The following is a 24,045-nucleotide window of genomic DNA, read 5'->3' as shown; positions in this document are numbered from 1 at the left end:
AGCTTCAGGATAGTCCTAAATTGAGAAAGATATAAGTTCCTCTCAAAGTTCAAGTCTGTTTTCAGAACAGCTACTTTTTACTTGAACCTCAGGATCTTGACCACTATTGGCCTGGGTCTGTCACCTGGGCCGGTGGTGGGTTTTTCAGTCCCTTGGTTGCACTCCACCCCAATCCTCCTGTCGTATGTCTTCAATTTCTCAGAGCTCATTTCCCTCACTTTATCCTCAGACTCCGTCAAGGTATCGTGTGGAGATTCTGCAATTCCGTCCACAACTATGTTGTTCCGCATTCCATCCACAACCACGTTGTTCCACCTTGATTGTCCCTCGAGATTTATCCTGCATTGTTTTCATGGATTCACACAGAACTGATGTCCTCTCTCAATGATTTACAGGTTTTTGTCATCTTGCCTTTCTCCAGTTTCAACTCAGCCAGGTCATCCATTCTTTTGTTAGTAGAATCCACAAGTATTTGGACAAAAGACTTGAAGCTATTTTGTTGTTGTTGTAACAGCTGCTTGTAGGTCTATTTTTGTTTGTTTAAAATATCCTTCATGTGTGATAGAGAGACACCACTGTCCTCAACGGTACTCCTGCCGGCTTTGGTCTTTGTCATGGTAGTTAACAACGTAGGTTACGCTGTTAGTCCTCACAGTTCCAGACAGGGCAGGTCAGGGGGAAGATTGAAAACAATAAACTGCAGGCATCTAGACAGCCACAAACCCAGGTCAATTTGCAGTCCAAGCCACAATGGCTAACCATGTCGCAGGCTGCGTTCAAGAAAACCCCGCTAGCTTGATATACAGCTAGGCCTGTCATTGGTCGGCAGGATGACTGGGAAAAGACAAGCAGTCCCAGCAACTGATGCCAACTGTGTCGTGAGATTCAAACTAAGAAGCTAGCTACCGAGAACTTTCCAGTACACTTTCAAACAACAAACTTTCCAAACAAACAAAACTGAGCTCTTCCTCGTTCTGCATTCAGCAGGAAGTGAGGGACGGGAAGAGGGAGGAACGGCAGGCCGTGGCCACAAAATGCTGAGCAAGCAGAGGCGTGATCCAGCACCCGTAGGGGAGGAGAGGAGCAAGGGGCCATACTACTTTCTAATAGAGAAAGCAGTGATGATTGCAAAAACTTTCACCTGTGATAAAAAATTAAGTACACTATGGGAAACTGCATCTAACGACTTTTGTTGAATTCTCCGGTACTTTTGTATACTTTTTAGCCAGTAGTTCTGAAAGTAGCACTCATGAGCCAAACGTACGCTCTCTCGCCGCTCGCACTCACTCACTCACTCAGCCGTTGGGCATACCTTGCAACTTCATTGGAGAATGCTGGGCAGGCGTCTTGCTAGCTGTCACTCAAATGCAGAGGGCTGAAGCTCATTGACTAGAACGCTAATTTCTAGGGGGCTGCCCCATGTTGGGAAAATGGCGCAGCACAGCTTCAAGAAAACAGACGCTTTGAGACTAGGGATTTCGGAGCCAATTGAGGCTAGACTAATTCTGCACATTGACACATTCAGGCCAAAGTGAGAAGTTTAAAAAATACTCTCTTAGTTGCCAAGTACCGGAGCATGTCTTTAATGAAGTGGCATCATCATGTAGATGATGTCGACATCGTCCAAGACTGGAAGGAATGTCGACTGAATGATCTGCTTTCTACTATTTAGTTAGAGGCATGACCTATTTTTTATAGAAGGCAATTTTTATCCTCCGCTTTTTGGTTAACTCATATGTTTTTTGAAATACAGCTTTTCATATATCCAAATGCCCAGATATTTGTAAGTAGGGACATGATCAATTTGGTCACCATCCAAGGTTCAGATCAAATCATGTCTGCGATGTCATTGTTTTGATTGGTGTCACAAGGTGGAAAAGTAACAGGTTAGGTCCGGGTTGAGCAGGCAGAGTGAAGCAGAGGCAGACAACAATACGGACAGTTTTCAACATACATTTTTTATAAGGCATTGTTTTCAATCGTCACCGTTTCCGTAATCAAGTTTCAACTCATTCTCATTTTCTTTTCACAATTCAGTTAGAATGCTTAATTTCCATATTCCATTTTCTCTTTACTTTTAACTTAAAGACAATGCTAATTAAAATCTGACAATCATATAAACCAAACCAAAAAACAATAAAACACAGCGATGCAGGCCAGTAGGCAGTTGTCCATCTTTCCTCAGACTTACATCATAAAATCCATTTGCAATGTGCTCTCGTCAAACATTTTAGTCATAAGCTCTGTTGCAACAATGATCAACCATGCCTCTGGACTGTAGCACTTCCTGTGGTCGGCCGCGTGGGACACAAATAGAAGGGGGTGTAAATACACAATTTGAAAATCGCAAGTTACGTTAATCATTCAATAGGAATGTTTTATTGTTAAACATGCAAAATAGTTACACCTGTGACATTGATTCCACAACAAACTGTCTCCCGACATCTCTGTTGAAACAGTTGGGACCCCTTTGCCACATCTGTGAGAGGGTCTTGGTTCCTTCCAAGGTTGAGATAGGATCAGGAGACAAACTCAACATTTTCCATTTGTGCTATCCGACGCTAAGGAGATGTGTCAACAGTGGGAGCAACATCAAGTAAACATGAGTCAGACAAGCAATAATTGATTCAGCAGAGCCTCAGAAAGACTGTCGTAAAACAAAAGGTGTGCTACTTTATTCCCATTTGGATCCAAATCTGTTGATCAGAAAGCCATTTCCAAAACACAAATTCCACTGAACAACACACGGAGTGGCATGTAAACTGCCTTCCTCCATTCCTTGTAGTAGTCACTAATCTAACACAGTTGGTATAGGTTTCAGTACACCGTTTTTGTCAATACAGTAATGCCAGATCAGTGATTATTCCAAGGTTGTGAGGAAGGAAAGATAAAACATTTTAGAGTTCCAACGACGCAACACGGAGTGGCTGGATACAGCCCTTTGCCGTGGTTTACTGGCCATATACCACAGACCCCAAGGTGATTTATTTTTATTATAACCTGGTTACCAATGTAATTGGAACAGTAAAAAGTTTCATACCCGTGGTAACCTGATATACCACGGCTTTCAGACAATCAGCATTCAGGGCTCGAATTACACATTATTTGAATAAAGGTTAAAAAAAAACTTAGCAGAGCTATATATGATATTAGATATATGATATACAGTGCCTTGCGAAAGTATTCGGCCCCCATGAACTTTCAAACCTTTTGCCACATTTCAGGCTTCAAACATAAAGATATAAAACTGTATTTTTTTGTGAAGAATCAACAACAAGTGGGACACAATCATGAAGTGGAACGACATTTATTGGATATTTCAAACTTTTTTAACAAATCAAAAACTGAAAAATTGGGCGTGCAAAATTATTCAGCCCCCTTAAGTTAATACTTTGTAGCGCCACCTTTTGCTGCGATTACAGCTGTAAGTCGCTTGGGGTATGTCTCTATCAGTTTTGCACATCGAGAGACTGACATTTTTTCCCATTCCTCCTTGCAAAACAGCTCGAGCTCAGTGAGGTTGGATGGAGAGCATTTGTGAACAGCAGTTTTCAGTTCTTTCCACAGATTCTCGATTGGATTCAGGTCTGGACTTTGACTTGGCCATTCTAACACCTGGATATGTTTATTTTTGAACCATTCCATTGTATATTTTGCTTTATGTTTTGGATCATTGTCTTGTTGGAAGACAAATCTCCGTCCCAGTCTCAGGTCTTTTGCAGACTCCATCAGGTTTTCTTCCAGAATGGTCCTGTATTTGGCTCCATCCATCTTCCCATCAATTTTAACCATCTTCCCTGTCCCTGCTGAAGAAAAGCAGGCCCAAACCATGATGCTGCCACCACCATGTTTGACAGTGGGGATGGTGTGGTCTGGGTGATGAGCTGTGTTGCTTTTACGCCAAACATAACGTTTTGCATTGTTGCCAAAAAGTTCAATTTTGGTTTCATCTGACCAGAGCACCTTCTTCCACATGTTTGATGTGTCTCCCAGGTGGCTTGTGGCAAACTTTAAACAACACTTTTTATGGATATCTTTAAGAAATGGCTTTCTTCTTGCCACTCTTCCATAAAGGCCAGATTTGTGCAATATACGACTGATTGTTGTCCTATGGACAGAGTCTCCCACCTCAGCTGTAGATCTCTGCAGTTCATCCAGAGAGATCATGGGCCTCTTGGCTGCATCTCTGATCAGTCTTCTCCTTGTATGAGCTGAAAGTTTAGATGGACGGCCAGGTCTTGGTAGATTTGCAGTGGTCTGATACTCCTTCCATTTCAATATTATCGCTTGCACAGTGCTCCTTGGGATGTTTAAAGCTTGGGAAATATTTTTGTATCCAAATCCGGCTTTAAACTTCTTCACAACAGTATCTCGGACATGCCTGGCGTGTTCCTTGTTCTTCATGATGCTCTCTGCGCTTTTAACGGACCTCTGAGACTATCACAGTGCAGGTGCATTTATACGGAGACTTGATTACACACAGGTGGATTGTATTTATCATCATTAGTCATTTAGGTCAACATTGGATCATTCAGAGATCCTCACTGAACTTCTGGAGAGAGTTTGCTGCACTGAAAGTAAAGGGGCTGAATAATTTTCGTTCCACTTCATGATTGTGTCCCACTTGTTGTTGATTCTTCACAAAAAATACAGTTTTATATCTTTATGTTTGAAGCCTGAAATGTGGCAAAAGGTCGCAAAGTTCAAGGGGGCCGAATACATTTGCAAGGCACTGTATATGATATTGTTTTTTTATGTGGCACTTAATCAGTATTGTTAGGTTCTTATTTCTCAGAGTAAATAACTCATGGACACTAGAGAAGCTTTAAGACACTCCTCCTTACAGTTTATGGCTCCACAGGAAAGAAGGTAACCAAATACCAACCCTGATTACTCCCTTAAGGGGAACTGACCTCACTCCTCACCTAATCCACAGATGTCCATCTGTCTTCCCTATATCAACACATCACTCTTCTCTCCTCCATCAAACACATTCCAAAGCATTCTGTCTTCTTCAGAGAACCATTCACTTCTAACAAAACACCCAGTCTCTGTCATTTCTTATCATTCATTTACTACCTCAATGATCAAAGTTTAGCTGATTCCAACAGTGACCTGAATTGTATTTTTAAACAGTTACTCTAGATGTACCATTTTTTTTTGTAACATCACGGGGGATTTAAACAGAGGGGTACATTTAAACCAAGTTTTTCTCGTAAAAATTCCCTGTCTTAGGTCAGTTAGGATCACCACTTTATTTCAAGAATGTGAAATGTCAGAATAATAATAGACAATGACTTTCAGTTTTTATTTCTTTCATCACATTCCCAGTGGGTCAGAAATTTACAAATGCTCAATTTGTATTTGGTAGCATTGTCATGAAATTGTTTAACTTGTGTCAAATGTTTAGGGTAGCCTTCCACAAGCTTCCCACAATAAGTTGGATGAATTTTGGCCCATTCCTCCTGACAGAGCTGGTGTAACTGAACCAGGCTTTTTCAGTTCTGCCCACAATTGTTTTATTGCATGGAGGTCAGGGCTTTGTGATGGCCACTCCAATAGCTTGACTTTGTAGTCCTTAAGCCATTTTGCCACAACTTTGGAAGTATGCTTGGGGTCATTGTCCATTTGGAAGGCCCATTTTCGACCAAGCTTTAACTTCCTGAGTGATATCTTGAAATTTTGCTTCAATATATCCACATAATTTTCCATTCCTCATGATGTCATCTATTTTGTGAAGTGCACCAGTCCCTCCTGCAGCAAAGCACCCCCACAACATGATGCTGCCATCACCTGTGCTTCACGGTTAGTATGGTGTTCTTTGGCTTGCAATCCTCCCCCTTTTTCCTGCAAGCATAACAATGGTCATTATGGCCATACAGGACTAAGATTGAATCCTACTATGCCGGGTCTGACACTCTTTGAATGTAGCAGGGCTTGAAAACTATTATGGACTACAAAGGGAATCCCGGCAGTGAGCTGTCCAGTGACGTGAGCCTACCAGACAAGCTAAATGACTCTAATACTCACTTTGAGGCAAGAAAAACTGAAGCATGCATGAGAGCAACAGCCTTTCCAGAGTACTGTGTAATCACGCTCTCCGTAGCCGATGTGAGCAAGACCTTCAAACAGGTCAAAATTCACAAAGCCGCAGGGCCTGACGGATTACCAGAATGTGTACTCAAAGCATGTGCGAACCAAATGGCAAGTGTCTTCACTGACATGTTCTACCTCTCCCTGGCCAAGTCTATAATGCCTACATATTTCAAACATACCACCATAGTCTTTGTGCCCAAGATAGAGAAGGTAACCTGCCTAAATCATTACCGTAGCAATCATGTCGGTAGCCATGAATTGCGTTGAAAGGCTCGCCATGGCTCACATCAACACCATCATGCCAGAAACACTAAACCCACTCCAATTCGCATACCGCCCCAACAGATCCACAGATGCCACAATCTCAATCGCACTCCACACTGCCCTTTCCCACCTGGACAAAAGGAACACCTATGTGAGAATGCTGTTAATTGACAACAGCTCAACTTTCAACACCATAATGCCCACAAGCTCATCACTAAGCTAAGGACCCTGGGACTAAACACGTCCCTCTCCAACTGGATCCTGGACTTCCTGACATGCCGCCCCCAGGTGGTAAGGGTAGGCAACAACGCATCTTCCATGCTGATCTTCAACACTGGGGCCTCTCGGGTGCGTGCTTAGTCCTCTCATGTACTCCTTGTTCATCCACAACTGTGAGGCTAAGCACGACTCCAATACTATCATTACGTTTGCTGACAACACAACAGTGTTCACCTGATCACCAACAACGATGAGGCAGCCTATAGGGAGGAGGTCAGAGAACTGGCGGTGTGGTGCCAGGAAAACAACCTCTCTCTCATTGTGAGCAAGACAAAGGAGCTGATCATGGACTGTAAGAAAAGGAAGGCCGAACAGGCCTCCATTAACATTGATGAGACTGAATTGGAGCTGGTAGAGAGTTTCAAGTTCATTGGTGTCCACATCACCAAGAAACTATCATGGTCCAAGCACACCAATAAAGTTGTGAAGAGGGCACAACAACACCTTTTCCCACTCAGCAGACTGAAAAGAGTGAGGTGCTCACTCCCAGGGCCCTGACCTTCGTGATGAGCTTGGAGGGGACTATGGTGTCGAAGGCTGATCTGTAGTCAATGAACATCATTCTTACGTAGTGTAGGTGTTGCTTTTGTCCAAGTGGGAAAGGGCAGTGTGTTTAATGCAATAGAGATGCGTTATCTGTGGTCCTGTTGGGGCAGTAAGCAAATTATGGTGGATCCATAGTGTATGGGATGATGTGAGCCAAAGCATTTCATGGTTACAGATCGGAGTGATTATTTATACATGTTACCTTGGCGTTCTTGAGTATAGGGACTATGGTGGTCTGTTTGAAACATGTAGGTATTGCAGACGGGGTCAGGGAGAGGTTGAAAATGTTAGTGAAGACACTTGCCAGCTGGGCAGTGCGTGCTCTGAGTATGTGTCCTTGTAATCTGACCCTGCGACCTTGTTTAAAGGGGTTTGTGCTTAGTTCCCTCCTGTACTCCTTGTCCCCTCCTGTACTCTGAGCACGACTCCAACATCATCAAGTTTGCTGACGACACAATGGTCGTAGGCGACGAGTCGGCCTACAGGGATGAGGTCAGAGAATTAGCAGTATGGTGCCAGGACAACAACCTCTCCCTCAACATCAGTAAGACCAAGGCAAATGATACCGGAGCATCAGCTCTTGGACCAACAGGCTCTCAGACACCTACCCCCATGCCATAAGACTGCTAAATAGCTATAAAATCTGACTGTAGTTTTGACACAGCCAGATCAACAGTTAAGGCATACGTAATGGTATCATCACCATATACACTATATATACAAAAGTATGTGGACACCCCTTCAAATGAGTGGATTTGGCTATTTCAGCCACACACTTTGCTGACAGGTGTATAAAATCGAGCACACAGCCATTCAATATTCATAGACAAACATTGGCAGTATAATGGCCTTGCTGAAGATCTCAGTGACTTTGATAGTGGCACTGTCATAGGATGCCATCTTTCCAACAAGTCAGTTCGCCCTGCTAGAGCTTCCCCGGTCAATTTTAAGGGTTGTTTTTGTGAAGTAGAATGGTCTAGGAGCAACTACGGCCACACAAGATCACAGAACGGGACTGTGGAGTCCTGAAGCGCATAGTGTGTAAAAATCATCTGTCCTCACTACCCAGTTCCAAACTGCCACCGGAAGTAACGTCAGCACAATAACTGTTAGTCAGAAACTTAATGAAATGGATTTTCATGGCCGAGCAGCCACACACAAGCCTAAGATCACCATGCTTCACCATCCGATAGACTAATCTGGGTTTGGCGGATGCCAGGAGGAGGTTCCTGCCTGAATGCATAGTGCCAACTGTAAAGTTATGGTTCGGGCTAGGCCGCTTAGTTCCATTGAAGGGAAATCTTAACACTACACCATACAATGACATTCTAGACAATTCCGTGCTTCCGACTTTGTGGAAGGCCCTCTCCTGTTTCAGCATGACAATGCCCCCGTGCACAAAGTGAGGTCCACACAGAAATGGTTTGTCGAGATCGGTGTGGAAGAATTTCACTGGCCTGCACAGAGCCCTCACCTTAATCCCATCAAACAACTTTGGGATAAAATGAAATGCCAACTGCGAGTCAAGTCTAACCACCCAACATCAGTGCCGACCTCCCTAATGCTCATGTCTGAATGGAAGCAAGTCCCCGCAGAAATGTTCCAACATCTGGTGGAAGCCTTCCCAGAAGAGTGGAAGCTATTATAGCAGCAAAGGTTGACCAACTCCATATTAATTAATGCCCATGATTTTGGAATGAGTTGTTCGACAAGCAGGTGTCCACATTTTTTTGGTCATTTAGTGTAGATTAAGTTTATAGTTTTTAACAGATTGACCAATGTTTATATAAATAGTGTAGAGAACAGGTCCCAATATCGACCCATGTGGTACACCTTTAAGAAATTCAGACTGAACCCCATCTATCACGATGGCCTGTGTTCTGTCACTAGTGATGTCCAGCTGGCACTGCTGATTTGACTCAGGGTTGGAGTTGGGTCTTACGAGGAAGGGGATTTTTTTTTCAACCAACATTAAGTAGAATAGACAGATCATGCGTTCAAACAATTTTGGGAATCCTTAGATGACTGACATCAAACACTGGGAGTGTGGAAAAGCTTTCTAAGCGATACATATCTCACAGGTTAAATTAAATATTGAAGTGTATTTGAAAAAGCTCTCAAAGAATTCCAATGCCCATAAACTTATCCATAATGATGGGAGGTGATGTCACTTCTGTTGATGACCTATTATCACCAGAGGACAACTTCAGACATTTCCCGGTAACTTTTTCAAATTGATTCTATGAATCTGAGCAAAGTGAACTCAATAACTGTGATTCGTCTACAATTATATCACATTGCCACATACATTACAGTATAGTGCAATAGACACCTGAATACAGTTCATCAAAGTATTACTGTATATCCAGGGTTGGGTAGATTACTTTCTGAATGTAATCTGTTACAGTTAATAGTTATCTGTCCAAAATTGTAATCAGTAATGTAACTTTTGGGATTACCCAAAATCAGTAATGTCATCTGATTACATTCAGTTTCTTATAGATTACTTTCTCCTTAAGAGTCATTAGAAGAAGACACATGTATGTTACCAATTGAATGACATCTATTGCAGGATAAATCAATGTTGAGGTTTATATAGCTGGCCATATATGGATATTACATTTTACTTTATGGGTTGGTTATGTAGGCTTCTTCTAACCCATCGCTTTCTACTACATATAATACAATTACGATTAAATTATATCTTTACATTACAAAAAGTCTATCAGAATTCCAGTCATTACAGTAAATGTTATACCCCTTGATCTTCTAGAGTAAATATGGAAGTATAGATGAGCCAAATTATTTCACCTGAGCATAACCCCAAAACTAAGGACGTATTAGTCAGCCCTACTATTTTGATTATGATTTTGTTGTCATGGAGGACTAATTGGGATCATTGATTCAAATTTAAAAATAAATGCTGCGCTCATGGAATGGCATGCTTTGAGCACTACTGAAAATTGCTATATACATGTGAAAAATAAATGCCATGTGTTGCATTTGCTATAGGCCTATTGTTTACATTTTTGTTGGTGATCTTGATAATATGCAGCTGTTTAATGGGCAAATTCACAGATGAAACAATAACAAAATGGTGCCTCGCCTCTGGTTTGGTAAAAAGCTGAGGGAGGGGCCTGGAGAAATGTAACCACTCTCAGATGAATAGACAGAGCTATGGATGCAAGGACTGACCATCCATGATATCAACATATTGTTTTAACCAGGTTGAGGCTATACAGTGTTATTTCAAACCCTGGAATGAGTTGTTGTCCACTAGCTTCTCACTGGTTTCAAAAACTTGATTGATACACAGCTTAAACTTCTTAAATTGAACTATTATTGGGTTCAAATACACATTTAGATTTGTGAACAGCCATACACAACAACCACAATCCATGAGGCGCAAATAGCTAAATGATATCTGCTATGTAGATATCAATGATAAGTGATATTCGTACCGCCGTAGGCTACACCACTGCTGTCAACCTTACCTCCAAGCGTTTATTCAAATTGGATAATGTTTGGATGCTGACAGCAGTCACACCATTAGAAGACATAGCTTGGACTGTAGCCTACAAAAGCCTATTCCTGCTCTTTCCCGTGATCCTTCAAACACAACTTAACCTTGAACCTTTTTTAAATGCTGATTTGAATGTCATTGAGAAAAGAGAAGCGTCAATGATTTTTTTTCGCAAACATTTTCTGATTTTAAAAGTAATCCTCTAAATTGTCATCTAGTTTTTCAAAAGTATCTGTAATCTGATTACAATATTTTTGCTGGCAACGTAACGGATTCCACGTAATCCGTTACTCCTCCAACCCTGTGTATATCAGTTTCAATGTTATTTTTTACACTTTTGTGATGACTGTTCCATCGCAAAGAAGTGAGTGGGAGGGTGCACTGTGGGTCAAAGATTCAAAATGGTAATCTCGTTTCTTTTATGTTTCTTTTGCTTTGCAGTTCCCCCCAAGATCTATGACATTTCCTCTGACATCACGGTAAACGAGGGCAGCAACGTTTCACTCATCTGCACAGCCAGTGGGAAACCAGATCCCACCATCTCCTGGAGACACATAACCCCATTAGGTGAGTTCACTTTACAGGAAACACTCTCACATACCTGACACTAATGGACAGGAATGGCTTTGTGCACTGTTGTTTATGGTTTGTTGAAGGTAATTTAAGGCACCACACCCTAATTGTCACGATCGTCGTATGGAGGGGACCAAAGCGCAGCGTGGTGTGAATCCATTCTTCTTTATTGAATGAAGAACACCAAAACGATTACGACGACCGTGACTGCTATGTAAACAATTTGATAACATGCAACAGAAGATAGACAATAACCCACGAAATACCCAAAGAAGATGACTGCCTAAATATGGTTCCCAATCAGAGACAATGATAAACACCTGCCTCTAATTGAGAACCAATCTAGGCAACCATAGACCTACATAAACACCTAGATGGAAACAACCCCATAAATCTACAAAACCCCTGGACAGCTCAAACACCCCCAAAAAAAAAAAAACACGCATACCACCCTCTTCACACCCTGACCTAACCAAAATATATAAAGAAAACAAAGAAAACTCAGGTCAGGGCGTGACACTAATAGACAAATCTAATAGACAAATTCCCCCCCCCCCCTTAATCATATCACAATTAACTTTACTAGTTGAATATAGACAGCAATATAATACGTTTTTGTATTATTTATTTTTATTTTTATTTCACCTTTATTTAACCAGGTAGGCAAGTTGAGAACACGTTCTCATTTACAATTGCGACCTGGCCAAGATAAAGCAAAGCAGTTTGACACATACTACGACACAGAGTTACACATGGAGTAAAACAAGCATACAGTCAATAATAAGGTATAAACAAGTCTATATACGATGTGAGCAAATGAGGTTAGATAAGGGAGGTAAAGGCAAAAAAAGGCCATGGTGGCAAAGTAAATAAAATATAGCAAGTAAAACACTGGAATGGTAGATTTGCAATGGAAGAATGTGCAAAGTAGAAATACAAATAATGTGGTGCAAAGGAGCAAAATAAATAAATTAATTAAATACAGTAGGGAAAGAGGTAGTTGGTTGGGCTAAATTATATGTGGGCTATGTACAGGTGCAGTAAGAGAATTCAAGAGAATTCTCTTAGATTATAATCACAGCCGTATATATCCCCCCCCAAGCAGACACATCGATGGCTCTGAACGAACTTTATTTAACTCTTTGCAAACTGGAAACCATTTATCCGGAGGCTGCATTCATTGTTGCTGGGGATTTTAACAAGACTAATCTGAAAACAAGACTCCCTAAATTTTATCAGCATATCGATTGCGCAACCAGGGGTGGAAAAACCTTGGATCACTGTTACTCTAACTTCCGCGACGCATATAAGGCCCTGCCCCGCCCCCCTTTCGGAAAAGCTGACCACGACTCCATTTTGCTGATACCTGCCTACAGACAACTAAATAAGAAGCTCCCACGCTGAGGTCTGTCCAACGCTGGTCCGACCAAGCTGACTCCACACTCCAAGACTGCTTCCATCTTGTGGACTGGGACATGTTTCGTATTACGTCAGATAACAACATTACCGAATACGCTGATTCGGTGTGCGAGTTCATTAGAACGTGCGTTGAAGATGTCGTTCCCATAGCAACGATTAAAACATTTCCTAACCAGAAACCGTGGATTGATGGCAGCATTCGCGTGAAACTGAAAGAGCGAACCACTGCTTTTAATCAGGGCAAGGTGTCTGGTAACATGACCGAGTACAAACAGTGCAGCTATTCCCTCTGCAAGGCTATCAAACAAGCTAAGCGTCAGTACAGAGACAAAGTAGAATCTCAATTCAACGGCTCAGACACAGGCATGTGGCAGGGTCTACAGTCAATCACGGACTACAGGAAGAAATCCAGCCCAGTCACGGACCAGGATGTCTTGCTCCCAGGCAGACTAATAACTTTTTTGCCCGCTTTGAGGACAATACAGTGCCACTGACACGGCCTGCAACGGAAACATGCGGTCTCTCCTTCACTGCTGCCGAGGTGAGTAAAACATTTAAACGTGTTAACCCTCGCAAGGCTGCAGGCCCAGACGGCATCCTCAGCCGCGCCCTCAGAGCATGCGCAGACCAGCTGGCTGGTGTGTTTACGGACATATTCAATCAATCCCTATACCAGTCTGCTGTTCCCAGTAATATGTGTGCTGCTCTGACAGTTGGTGCTTAAAGCTAGTGAGGGAGATAAGTGTTTCCAGTTTCAGAGATTTTTGTAGTTCGTTCCAGTCATTGGCAGCAGAGAACTGGAAGGAGAGGCGGCCAAAGAAATAATTGGTTTTGGGGGTGACTAGAGAGATATACCTGCTGGAGCGTGTGCTACAGGCGGTAGATGCTATGGTAACCAGCGAGCTGAGATAAGGGGGGACTTTACCTAGCAGGGTCTTGTAGATGACATGGAGCCAGTGGGTTTGGCGACGAGTATGAAGCGAGGGCCAGCCAACGAGAGCGTACAGGTCGCAATGGTGGGTAGTATATGGGGCTTTGGTGACAAAACGGATTGCACTGTGATAGACTGCATCCAATTTGTTGAGTAGGGTATTGGAGGATATTTTGTAAATGACATCGCCAAAGTCGAGGATTGGTAGGATGGTCAGTTTTACAAGGGTATGTTTGGCAGCATGACTGAAGGATGCTTTTTTGCGAAATAGGAAGCCAATTCTAGATTTAACTTTGGATTGGAGATGTTTGATATGGGTCTGGAAGGAGAGTTTACAGTCTAACCAGACACCTAAGTATTTGTAGTTGTCCACATATTCTAAGTCAGAGCCTTCCAGAGTAGTGATGTTGGAAAGGCGGGTAGGTGCAGGTAGCGATCGGTTGAAGAGCATAAATTTTGTTTTACTTGTATTTAAGAGCAATTGGAGGCCACGGAAGGAGAGTTGTATGGCATTGAAGCTTGCCTGGAGGGTTGTTAACACAGTGTTCAAAGAAGGGCCAGAAGTATACAGAATGGTGTCGTCTGCGTAGAGGTGGATCAGAGACTCACCAGCAGCAAGACCTCATTGATGTATACAGAGAAGAGAGTCGGTCCAAGAATTGAACCCTGTGGCACCCCCATAGAGACTGCCAGAGGTCCGGACAGCAGACCCTCCGATTTGACACACTGAACTCTATCATAGAAGTAGTTGGTGAACCAGGCGAGGCAATCATTTGAGAAACCAAGGCTGTTGAGTCTGCCAATGAGGATGTGGTGATTGACAGAGTCGAAAGCCTTGACCAGATCAATGAATACGGCTGTACAGTAATGTTTCTTATCGATGGCGGTTAAGATATCTTTAGGACCTTGAGTGTGGCTGAGGTGCATCCATGACCAGCTCTGAAACCAGATTGCATAGCAGAGAAGGTACGGTGAGATTCGAAATGGTCGGTAATCTGTTTGTTGACTTGGCTTTCGAAGACCTTAGAAAGGCATGGTAGGATAGATATAGGTCTGTAGCAGTTTGGGTCAAGAGTGTCCTCCCCTTTGAAGAGGGGGATGATCGCAGCTGCTTTCCAATCTTTGGGAATCTCAGACAACACGAAAGAGAGGTTGAACAGGCTAGTAATAGGGACGGCAACAATTTTGGCAGATCATTTTAGAAAGAAAGGGTCCAGATTGTCTAACCCGGCTGATTTGTAGGGGTCCAGATTTTGCAGCTCATTCAGAACATCATCTGAACGGATTTGGGAGAAGAAGAAATGGGGAAGGCTTGGGCGAGTTGCTGTGAGGGGTGCAGTGCTGTTGACCGGGGTAGGAGTAGCCAGGTGGAAAGCATGGCCTGCCGTAGAAAAATGCTTATTGAAATTCTCAATTATGGTGGATTTATCAGTGGTGACAGTGTTTCCTATCTTCAGTGCAGTGGGCAGCTGGGAGGAGGTGTTCTTATTCTCCATGGACTTTACAGTGTCCCAGAACTTTTTCGAGTTAGTGTTGCAGGAAGCAAATTTCTGCTTGAAAAAGCTAGCCTTGGCTTTTCTAACTGCCTGTGTATAATGGTTTCTAGCTTCCCTGAACAGCTGCATATCACGGGGGCTGTTCGATGCTAATGCAGAACGCCATAGGATGTTTTTGTGTTGGTTAAGTGCAGTCAGGTCTGGGGAGAACCAAGGGCTATATCTGTTCCTGGTTCTAAATTTCTTGATTGGGGCATGTTTATTTAAGATGGTTAGGAAGGCATTTAAAAAACAATTCTAGGCATCCTCTACTGACGGGATGAGATCAATATCCTTCCTGGATACCCCGGCCAGGTCGATTAGAAAGACCTGGTCTAGCTACAACTTCTCTGAAATATTGTGTTAAAATATGCAAATGAGGCAACACTCATTAAATATGCACATATTTGCATATACCCCAAATCTATTTTTCTGGAAACTGGATGATGTCAGCCTAACTATTTTGGTTTCAGGGTTAGGGCTAACCCTAACCCTAACCCCAACCCCAACCCTAAACCCTAACCCCTAACCCCAACCCCTAAGCCTAACCCTAACCCTAACCCCAACCCCTAACCCCAACCCCTAAGCCTAACCCTAACCCTAACCCCAACATATCAACAATTCCACTAGGATTTTGGCTGTGCTTGGCTCCATTCCGTTTCTCTTTTATCCTAAAAAACTTCCCAGAGCTTAACAATTACAAGCATATCCATAACATGTTGGAGACACCATTATGCTTGAAAATATGTGGAATGGTACTCAGTGATGTGTTGGATTTGCCCCAAACATAACACTTTGTATTCAGGACATAAAATACATTTCTTTGCCACATTTATTGCAGTCATAGCCATTAAACTCTGGAAATATTTTAAAGTCACCATTGGCCCCATAGTGATTTCCCTAAGCAGTTTCCTTCCTCTCCATCAACTGAGTTAGGAACGACACCTGTATCTTTACAGTGACTGTGTATTTATACACCATCCAAAGTATAATTAAATTCAGGCTGTAACAGCAAAATGTGGACAAAGTCAAAGGGTGTGAATACTTTCTGAAGGCACTGTATGATTACATGTAGTCAGATTTGAAATGATGGATTCCTGTTCATTTGAATATGGTTACAATTCATGACGTTTTGATGACCACCCTCTACATATGGAACAATTTCAAGAGCTCTCTGAGATTAGATGTTCTGGTCCCCCTTGGTCAGTTCAGAATAATGATCAGAGACCTCTGTTGATAAATGTGTCTTTTTTCTTAATGTTTTGTAATTGTGTATATTGTATATACAGTGGGGCAAAAACGTATTTAGTCAGCCCCCAATTGTGCAAGTTCTCCCACTTAAAAAGATGAGAGAGGCCTGTAATTCTCATCATAGTTACACTTCAACTATGACAGACAAAATGAGAAAAAAAATCTAGAAAATCACATTGTAGGATTTTTAATAAATGTATTTGCAAATTATGATGGAAAATAAGTATTTCGTCACCTACAAACAAGCTAGATTTCTGGCTCTCACAGACCTGTAACTTATTCTTTAAGAGGCTCCTCTGTCCTCCACTCATTATCTGTATTAATGGCACCTGTTTGAACTTGTTATCAGTATAAAAGACACCTGTCCACAACCTCAAACAGTCACACTCCAAACTCCACTATGGTCAAGACCAAAGAGCTGTCAAAGGACACCAGAAACAAAATTGTAGACCTGCACCAGGCTGGGAAGACTGAATCTGCAATTGGTAAGCAGCTTGGTTTGAAGAAATCAACTGTGGGAGCAATTATTAGGACATGGAAGACAAGACCACTGATTATCTCCCTCGATCTGGGGCTCCACGCAAGATCTCACCCCGTGGAGTCAAAATGATCACAAGAACAGTGAGCAAAAATCACAGAACCACATGGGGGGACCTAGTGAATGACCTGCAGAGAGCTGGGACCAAAGTAACAAAGCCTACCATCAGTAACACACTACGCCGCCAGGGACTCAAATCCTGCAGTGCCAGACGTGTCCCCATGCTTAAGCCAGTACATGTCCAGGCCCGTCTGAAGTTTGCTAGAGAGCATTTGGATGATCCAGAATAAGATTGGGAGAATGTCATATGGTCAGATGAAACCAAAATTGAAGATTGAAGATGAAACGTGGCTGGGTCTTTTAGCATGACAATGATCCCAAACACACCGCCCGGGCAACGAAGGAGTGGCTTCGTAAGAAGCATTTCAAGGTCCTGGAGTGGCCTAGCCAGTCTCCAGATCTCAACCCCATAGAAAATCTTTGGAGGGAGTTGAAAGTCCGTGTTGCCCAGCAACAGCCCCAAAACATCACTGCTCTAGAGGAGATCTGCATGGAGGAATGGGCCAAAATACCAGCAACAGTGTGTGAAAACCTTGTGAAGACTTACAGAAAACATTTGACCTCTGTCATTGCCAACAAAGGGTATATAACAAAGTATTGAGATAAACTTTTGTTATTGACCAAATACTTATTTTCCACCATAATTTGCAAATAAAGTCATTAAAAATCTTACAATGTGATTTTCTGGATTTTTTTTTTCTCATTTTGTCTGTCATGGTTGAAGTGTACCTATGGTGAAAATTACAGGCCTCTCTCATCTTTTTAAGTGGGACAACTTGCACAATTGGTGGCTGACTAAATACTATTTGCCCCACTGTATGCAGGGCTCATCTGTAAAAGAGACTCTAGTCCCTATGGTGACTTCTCTTTCAAAATAAAGTTTAAATAAATACAAATAATATACAGGACCAGTCACAAGTTTGGACACACCTGCTCATTTAATGTGTTTTCTTTATATCTACTAATTTCTACATTGTAGAATAATCGTGAAGACAACAACACTATGAAATAACACAAATGAAAAAAAGTGTTAAACAAATCAAAATAGATTTTAGATTTTAGATTCTTCAAAAGTAGCCCCCTTTGCCAAGAGTGTGCAAAGCTGTCATCAAGGCATTCGCTCAACCAGCTTCACCTGGGATGCTTTTCCAACAGTGTTGAAGGAGTTCCCACATATGCTGAGCACTTGTTGGTTGCTCGTCTTTCACTCTGCGGTCCAACTTATCCCAAACCATCTCAATTGGGTTGAGGTCAGGATGATTGTGGAGGCCAGGTCTTCTGATGCAGCACTACATCACTCTCCTTCTTGGTCAAATAGCCCTTGCACAGCCTGGAGGTGTGTTGGGTCATTGTCCTGTTGAATACAAATGAAAGTACCACTAAGCGCAAAACCAGATGGGATGGTGTAATGAATGTATCCTCTGCAGCAGAGGTAACTCTGGGTCTTCCTTCCCTGTGGTGGTCCTCATGAGCGGCAGTTTCATCATAGCGCTTGGTGGCTTTTGCGACTGCACTTGAAGAAACTTTCAAAGTTCTTGAAATGTTCCGGGTTGACTGACCTTTTTTCACATCTTAAAGTAATGATGGACCGTTATTTCTCATTGAGCTGTTCTTGCCAAATAGGACTATCGTCTGTATAATCTCCTACCTTGTCACAACACAACTGATTGGCTCAAACGCATTAACGAAAGAAATTACACAAATTATATTTTAACAAAGCACACTTGTTAATTGAAATGCATTCCAGTTGACTACCTCATGACACTGGTTGAGAGAATACCAAGAGTGTGCAAAGCTGTCATCAAGGCAAAGGGTGGCTACTTTGAAGAATCTCAAATTATAAAATATATTTTGATTTGTTTAACACTTTTTTGCTTACGACATGATTCCATATATTTTTCTTCATAGTTTTGATGTCTTCACTAATATTCTACAATGTAGAAAATAGTCAAAATAAAGAAAAATCCTGGAATGAGTTGGTGTGTCCAAACTTTTGACTGGTGCTTGATACATCAGGCTGACATGTTTTATTGTACCCTTTGGAAGTACTAATATTAAAATGACCAAAATACTCCTGAATTTCAAAACTGTCATTTTAGCCTGTGGTGCCTCACCTTTAATTTAATGGTAATACCTAAACAAGAACATGATTTGGGTTCGATTGATTTTCCTTATTTGACAGTAAGTATGATCACTCTTTATGGTTGTATTCTTCTTTTTATGATGTCACAAATATTGCTTGGATAATAAAAAACAGGGTTGGTTTTGATGAAGATTATGAATGGTTAATAACCACTGCATGAATATTCAGAGTCTCAGCACATTAATGCAATTTGTTGTCTTGGATGTTGATTTCAAGAGCTCCAAAAGTAATCACTTGGACTACTGCTGATCCCCCTGGCTTGTATGTGTATGCCTTCATACACCATTAAGCTGCTGAAACTTTTAGGCCCCATTCAAAAATGAATTGACAGAGCTGTGGTGCTGCAACAGTTCCCCTGCCATTACACTGACTTTGAATCCCTCCTCATTTTCATATTAATGGATGAGTCCATGCTGTGCTTATCTGATAACTGTAAGGATGACTACATTAATCATATGGCAGGCAAATCCTCTTATCTGGTGCATTTTCTCTTATTGTATTGGGGTTTTCAGAAGCTGATCAAAAGACCCATCTGAGGAGTCAAAGTGGCAGTCCCTTATTCTACTTTGAAGTATCCATACTTTGATGTTGCTTGGGGGGGAATTATTTTCTGGTCAAATGAAAGAACCAAGAACTAAATGTAATCACAGGGGAAGTCTAGGACTTCAAAAGGGGCCATTTGGCATAGAAGATATGGACCAGCTATTATGTAATGGCAATTGTTCCAATGGACTGGGTTGTAATGGTATAATCAAATGTCTACATCTGCATGCTTTTCAGTGTGTTGGATGTGCACAGAAATACACTACATGATCAGAAGTATGTAGACACATGCTCATTGAAAATCTAATTCTAAAATCATGGGCATTAATATGGAGTTGGTCCCCACTTTGCTGCTATAACAGCCTCCACTCTTCTGGGAAGGTTTTCCACTAGATGTTGGAACATTGATGCGGGGACTTGCTTTCATTCAGCCACGGGTATTAGTGAGGTCGGGCACTGATGTTTGGCGATTAGGCCTGACTCGCAGTCGGCGTTCCAATTCATTTCAAAGGTTTTTGAAGGGGTTGAGGTCAGGGCTCTGTGCAGGCCAGTCTAGTTCTTCCACACTGATCTCCACAAACCATTTCTGTATGGACCTCGCTTTGTGCACGGGGGCATTGTCATGCTGAAACAGGTAAGGGCCTTGCCCAAACTGTTGCCAGAGAGTTGGAAGCACAGAATTGTGTATAATGTCATTGTATGCTGAAGAGTTAAGATTTCCCTTCACTGGAACTAAGGGACCTAGCCTGAACCATGAAAAACAGCCCCAGACCATTATTCCTCCTTCACCAAACTGTAAAGTTGGCACTATGCATTGGTGCAGGTAGCGTTCTCCTGGCATCCGCCAATCCCTGATGCATCCTTCGGACCCCCAAATGGTGAAGCGTGATCTGATGGCTTCCCGGTCTATTTTAATTTAACCCCCCCCCCCTTTTTTTTACAGTGCTGCTACTCTCTGTTAATTACAGTGCCTTGTGAAAGTATTCACCCCCTCTGCATTTTTATAACATTGATTTTAAAACCCAGAGAGTTTGTGTTTGGTAAGATGCGGTATGATTGACAAGAAACCAAGTAAGTGAAATCATAAACATGGCATCTTTTTCTTTGCTTTCTCCAGCCATTTTGGTGAGATTGTGTGTACTGTAGATAGCTGTGCTGCAGTAGTCAGTGGAGTTTGACAGAATGATAAATTGCCCTGACTGACTGTCAAGTTCCTGTTCCTTCTCCAAATGTTTTCTTGTTTGCTTATTTTTTTCCACCCCTTTCTCTTGCCAACCCAAAAAATGCAGACTAATCATTAACTACATTTACTGAAGTGTAGCTATGGTATGGTATTTTGAAAATATAATTTGGCTTTAATATGCTTCCTGTAAAGTACATTTGCTTCCTGTACAGTAACAAGAATAACAAAACAATGTTTGTGGAAGAGCAGCTGATTAAAGGAGATAAAGCAAAATTCCAGTGGTTTTATACACCAGTGGAGGTTCCTCAGAGGAGGAAGGGGAGGACCATCTTCAGTGAATTTAAAATGTAAAACATTAACAGTGATCAATTTTAGATAAAACTATACAAAATATAATCACGTCACCAAATAATTGATTAAAACACACTGTTTTGCAAAGAATGTCTACAGTAGCCTCAACAGCTCTCTGTAGGGTAGCACCGTGGTGTAGCCGGAGGACAGTTAGTTTCCATCCACCTCAGAGTACATTGACTTCAATACAAAACCTTAGGAGGCTTATGGTTCTCACCCCGTTCCATAGATTTACACAGTAAGTATGGCAACTCCCAGAGGACAAGCTCCTGCCTATCAGAGTTCTTGCAGCATGAACTGACATGTTCTCCACCCAATCAAAGTATCAGATAATTAATCTAGTACTGAAAGCATAATCTACAGCTTGCTAGCACTGCAGTGTATTACATGTGGTGAGTAGAGGCTCATACAGACAGGATTGCTACAATACTTACCCATTGATTCTTGAAGAATATAACTTATAAATGCCTCCAGAGCTTAGTTCAACTGTCATACTTCACCAGAACCCAAAATATAAGCTTGTAATACTCCAATACTTGTAAAAAAGAGAAAACGTAAAGACTATATAGCCTCAAAACATGGTTAAAACTATAATGTTGATATCATGGATGGTCAGCCCTTTCATTCATAGTCCTGTCTATGAATTTGAAAGTGGTTACATTTCTCTAGCCCCATACTTCAGTTATTTTACTGAAACAGAGGCAGTGAAACACTTGTTTATTGTTTCAACTGCTGATTGCAGCTTTAAAGCCCACTACTATTAACATCTACTGGTGCTGGTGAATACCTACCACATACAGTGGCAAGAAAAAGTATGTGAACCCTTTGGAATTATCTGGATTTCTGCATAAATTGGTCAGAAAATTAGATCTGATCTTCATCTAAGTCACAACAGACAAACAGTCAGCTTAAACTAATTACACACAAATTATTGTATTTTTCTTGTCTATATTGAATACATAATTTAACATTCACAGTGTAGTTTGGAAAAAGTATATGAACCCCTAGGCTAATGACTTCTCCAAAAGCTAATTGGAGTCAGGAGTCAGCTAACCTGGAGTACAATGATGGGTTAGAGCTGCCCTGCCCTATAAATACAACTCACAACATTTTAGTTTGCTATTCACAAGAAGCATTGTCTGATGTGAACTATGCCTCGAATAGAAGAGATCTCAGAAGACCTAATATTAAGAATTGTTGACTTTCATAAAGCTGGAAAGGTTTACACAAGTATCTCTAAAAGCCTTGATCTTCATCAGTCCGCGGTAAGACAAATTGTCTACAAATGTAGAAAGTTCAGCACTGTTTCTACATTCTCTAGGAGTGGCCCTCCTGCAAAGATGACTGCAAGAGCACAGCTCAGAATGCTCAATGAGGTTCAGAAGAATCCTAGTGTCAGCTAAAGACTTACAGAAATCTCTGGAACATGCTAACATCTCTGTTGACGAGTCCACTATACCTAAAACACTAAACAAGAATGGTGTTCATGGGAGGACACCACGGAAGAAGCCACTGCTGTCCAAAAAAACCCATTGCTGTACGTCTGAAGTTCGCAAAGAGCATCTGGATGTTCCACAGCGCTACTGTTAAAATATTCTGTGGACAGATGAACCTAAAGTTGAGTTGTTTGGAAGGAACACACAACACTATGTGTGAACTAAAAAAAGCCACAACACACCAACATCAAAACCTCTTCCCAACTGTAAAGTATGGTGAAGAGAGCATCATAGATTGGAGCTGCTTTGCTGCCTCAGTGCCAGCTTGCTATTATCGATGGAAAAATGAATTCCCAAGTTTATCAAGACATTTTGCAGGAGAATGTAAGGCTTTCTGTCCGCCAATTGAAGCTCAACAGAAGTTAGGTGATGCAACAGACAACGACCCAAAACACAGAAGGAAATCATCTACAAAAATGGCTTCAACAGCAGAAAATACACCTTCTGGAGTGGCCCATTCTTGACAACCCGATTTGAGATGCTGTGGCATGACCTCACGAGAGAGGTTCATACCAAACGTCCCAAGAATATTGTTGAACTGAAACAGTTTTGTAAAGGTGAATTGTCCAAAATTCCCTGACCGTTGTGCAGTTCTGATCTGCAACGACAGAAAATGTTTGGTTGAGTTTATTGCTGCTAAAGGAGGATTAACCAGTTATTAAATCCAAGGGTTCACATACTTTTCCCATCCTGCACGGTGAATGTTTACACGATGTGTTCAATAAAGACATACGTGTATAATTGTTTGTTATTTGTTTAAGCAGACTGTGTTTGTCTATTGTTGTGACTAAGATGAAGATCAGATCAAATGTTATGACCAATTTATGGAGAAGTCCAGGTCATTCCAAAGGGTTCACAAGCTAGGAAAGAAGGAAAGGAGGAAATAACTATAGGAAAGGAGGAAAGGGAACTAGGAAAGGAAGCTTAGAAGGGATAAGAGGAAAAGAGCTAGGAAGGGAAAAGAGAAACGGAAAAGCTAGGAAATGAAAGGATAAGGAAAAGGATTTTAAAAAAGAGAACAGAAGGAGGGAAGGAAACAAAGTTAGGATAGGAGTCAAGGGATGTAGGATTGGAGGAAAGAATTAAAGGGATCTAGGAGAGTCTGAATAAATTCCTACTGAGGCTGATCCAATACCTGCTGACTCAACTCCTACTGTGATCGACTCCTACTCCGACTCCTACTGAGATCGATTTGACTAGATTTTTTTGTCAACATTTAGAAAGTTGTCAACATTTAGAAAGAAAATAGATGTGACAATTGCCTACTAGGGTGCATTTCCACTTAACTATCTTCCCTCAATAAAAATAGCTTCA

General features: G+C 41.7%; 1 protein-coding gene across 4 annotated transcripts in view; it reads left to right on the top strand.

The window, feature by feature from the left end:
* negr1 (neuronal growth regulator 1) overlaps positions 1 to 24,045 on the top strand; it is a 360,903-nt gene that overhangs the window by 171,807 nt on the left and 165,051 nt on the right. For all 4 annotated transcript variants that reach the window (XM_064990536.1, XM_064990534.1, XM_064990535.1 and 1 more), the window contains exon 3: positions 11,150 to 11,275. In XM_064990536.1, the coding sequence (XP_064846608.1) occupies positions 11,150 to 11,275 (126 nt within the window). The remainder of the gene's footprint in view (positions 1 to 11,149; positions 11,276 to 24,045) is intronic.

Source organism: Oncorhynchus masou, chromosome 16 (genome assembly GCF_036934945.1).
Source record: "Oncorhynchus masou masou isolate Uvic2021 chromosome 16, UVic_Omas_1.1, whole genome shotgun sequence".
Classification (NCBI taxonomy): Eukaryota; Metazoa; Chordata; class Actinopteri; order Salmoniformes; family Salmonidae; genus Oncorhynchus; species Oncorhynchus masou.
The sequence above is the reverse complement of the archived record's forward strand: the minus strand, read 5'-3'. Positions and strand labels throughout refer to the sequence as shown.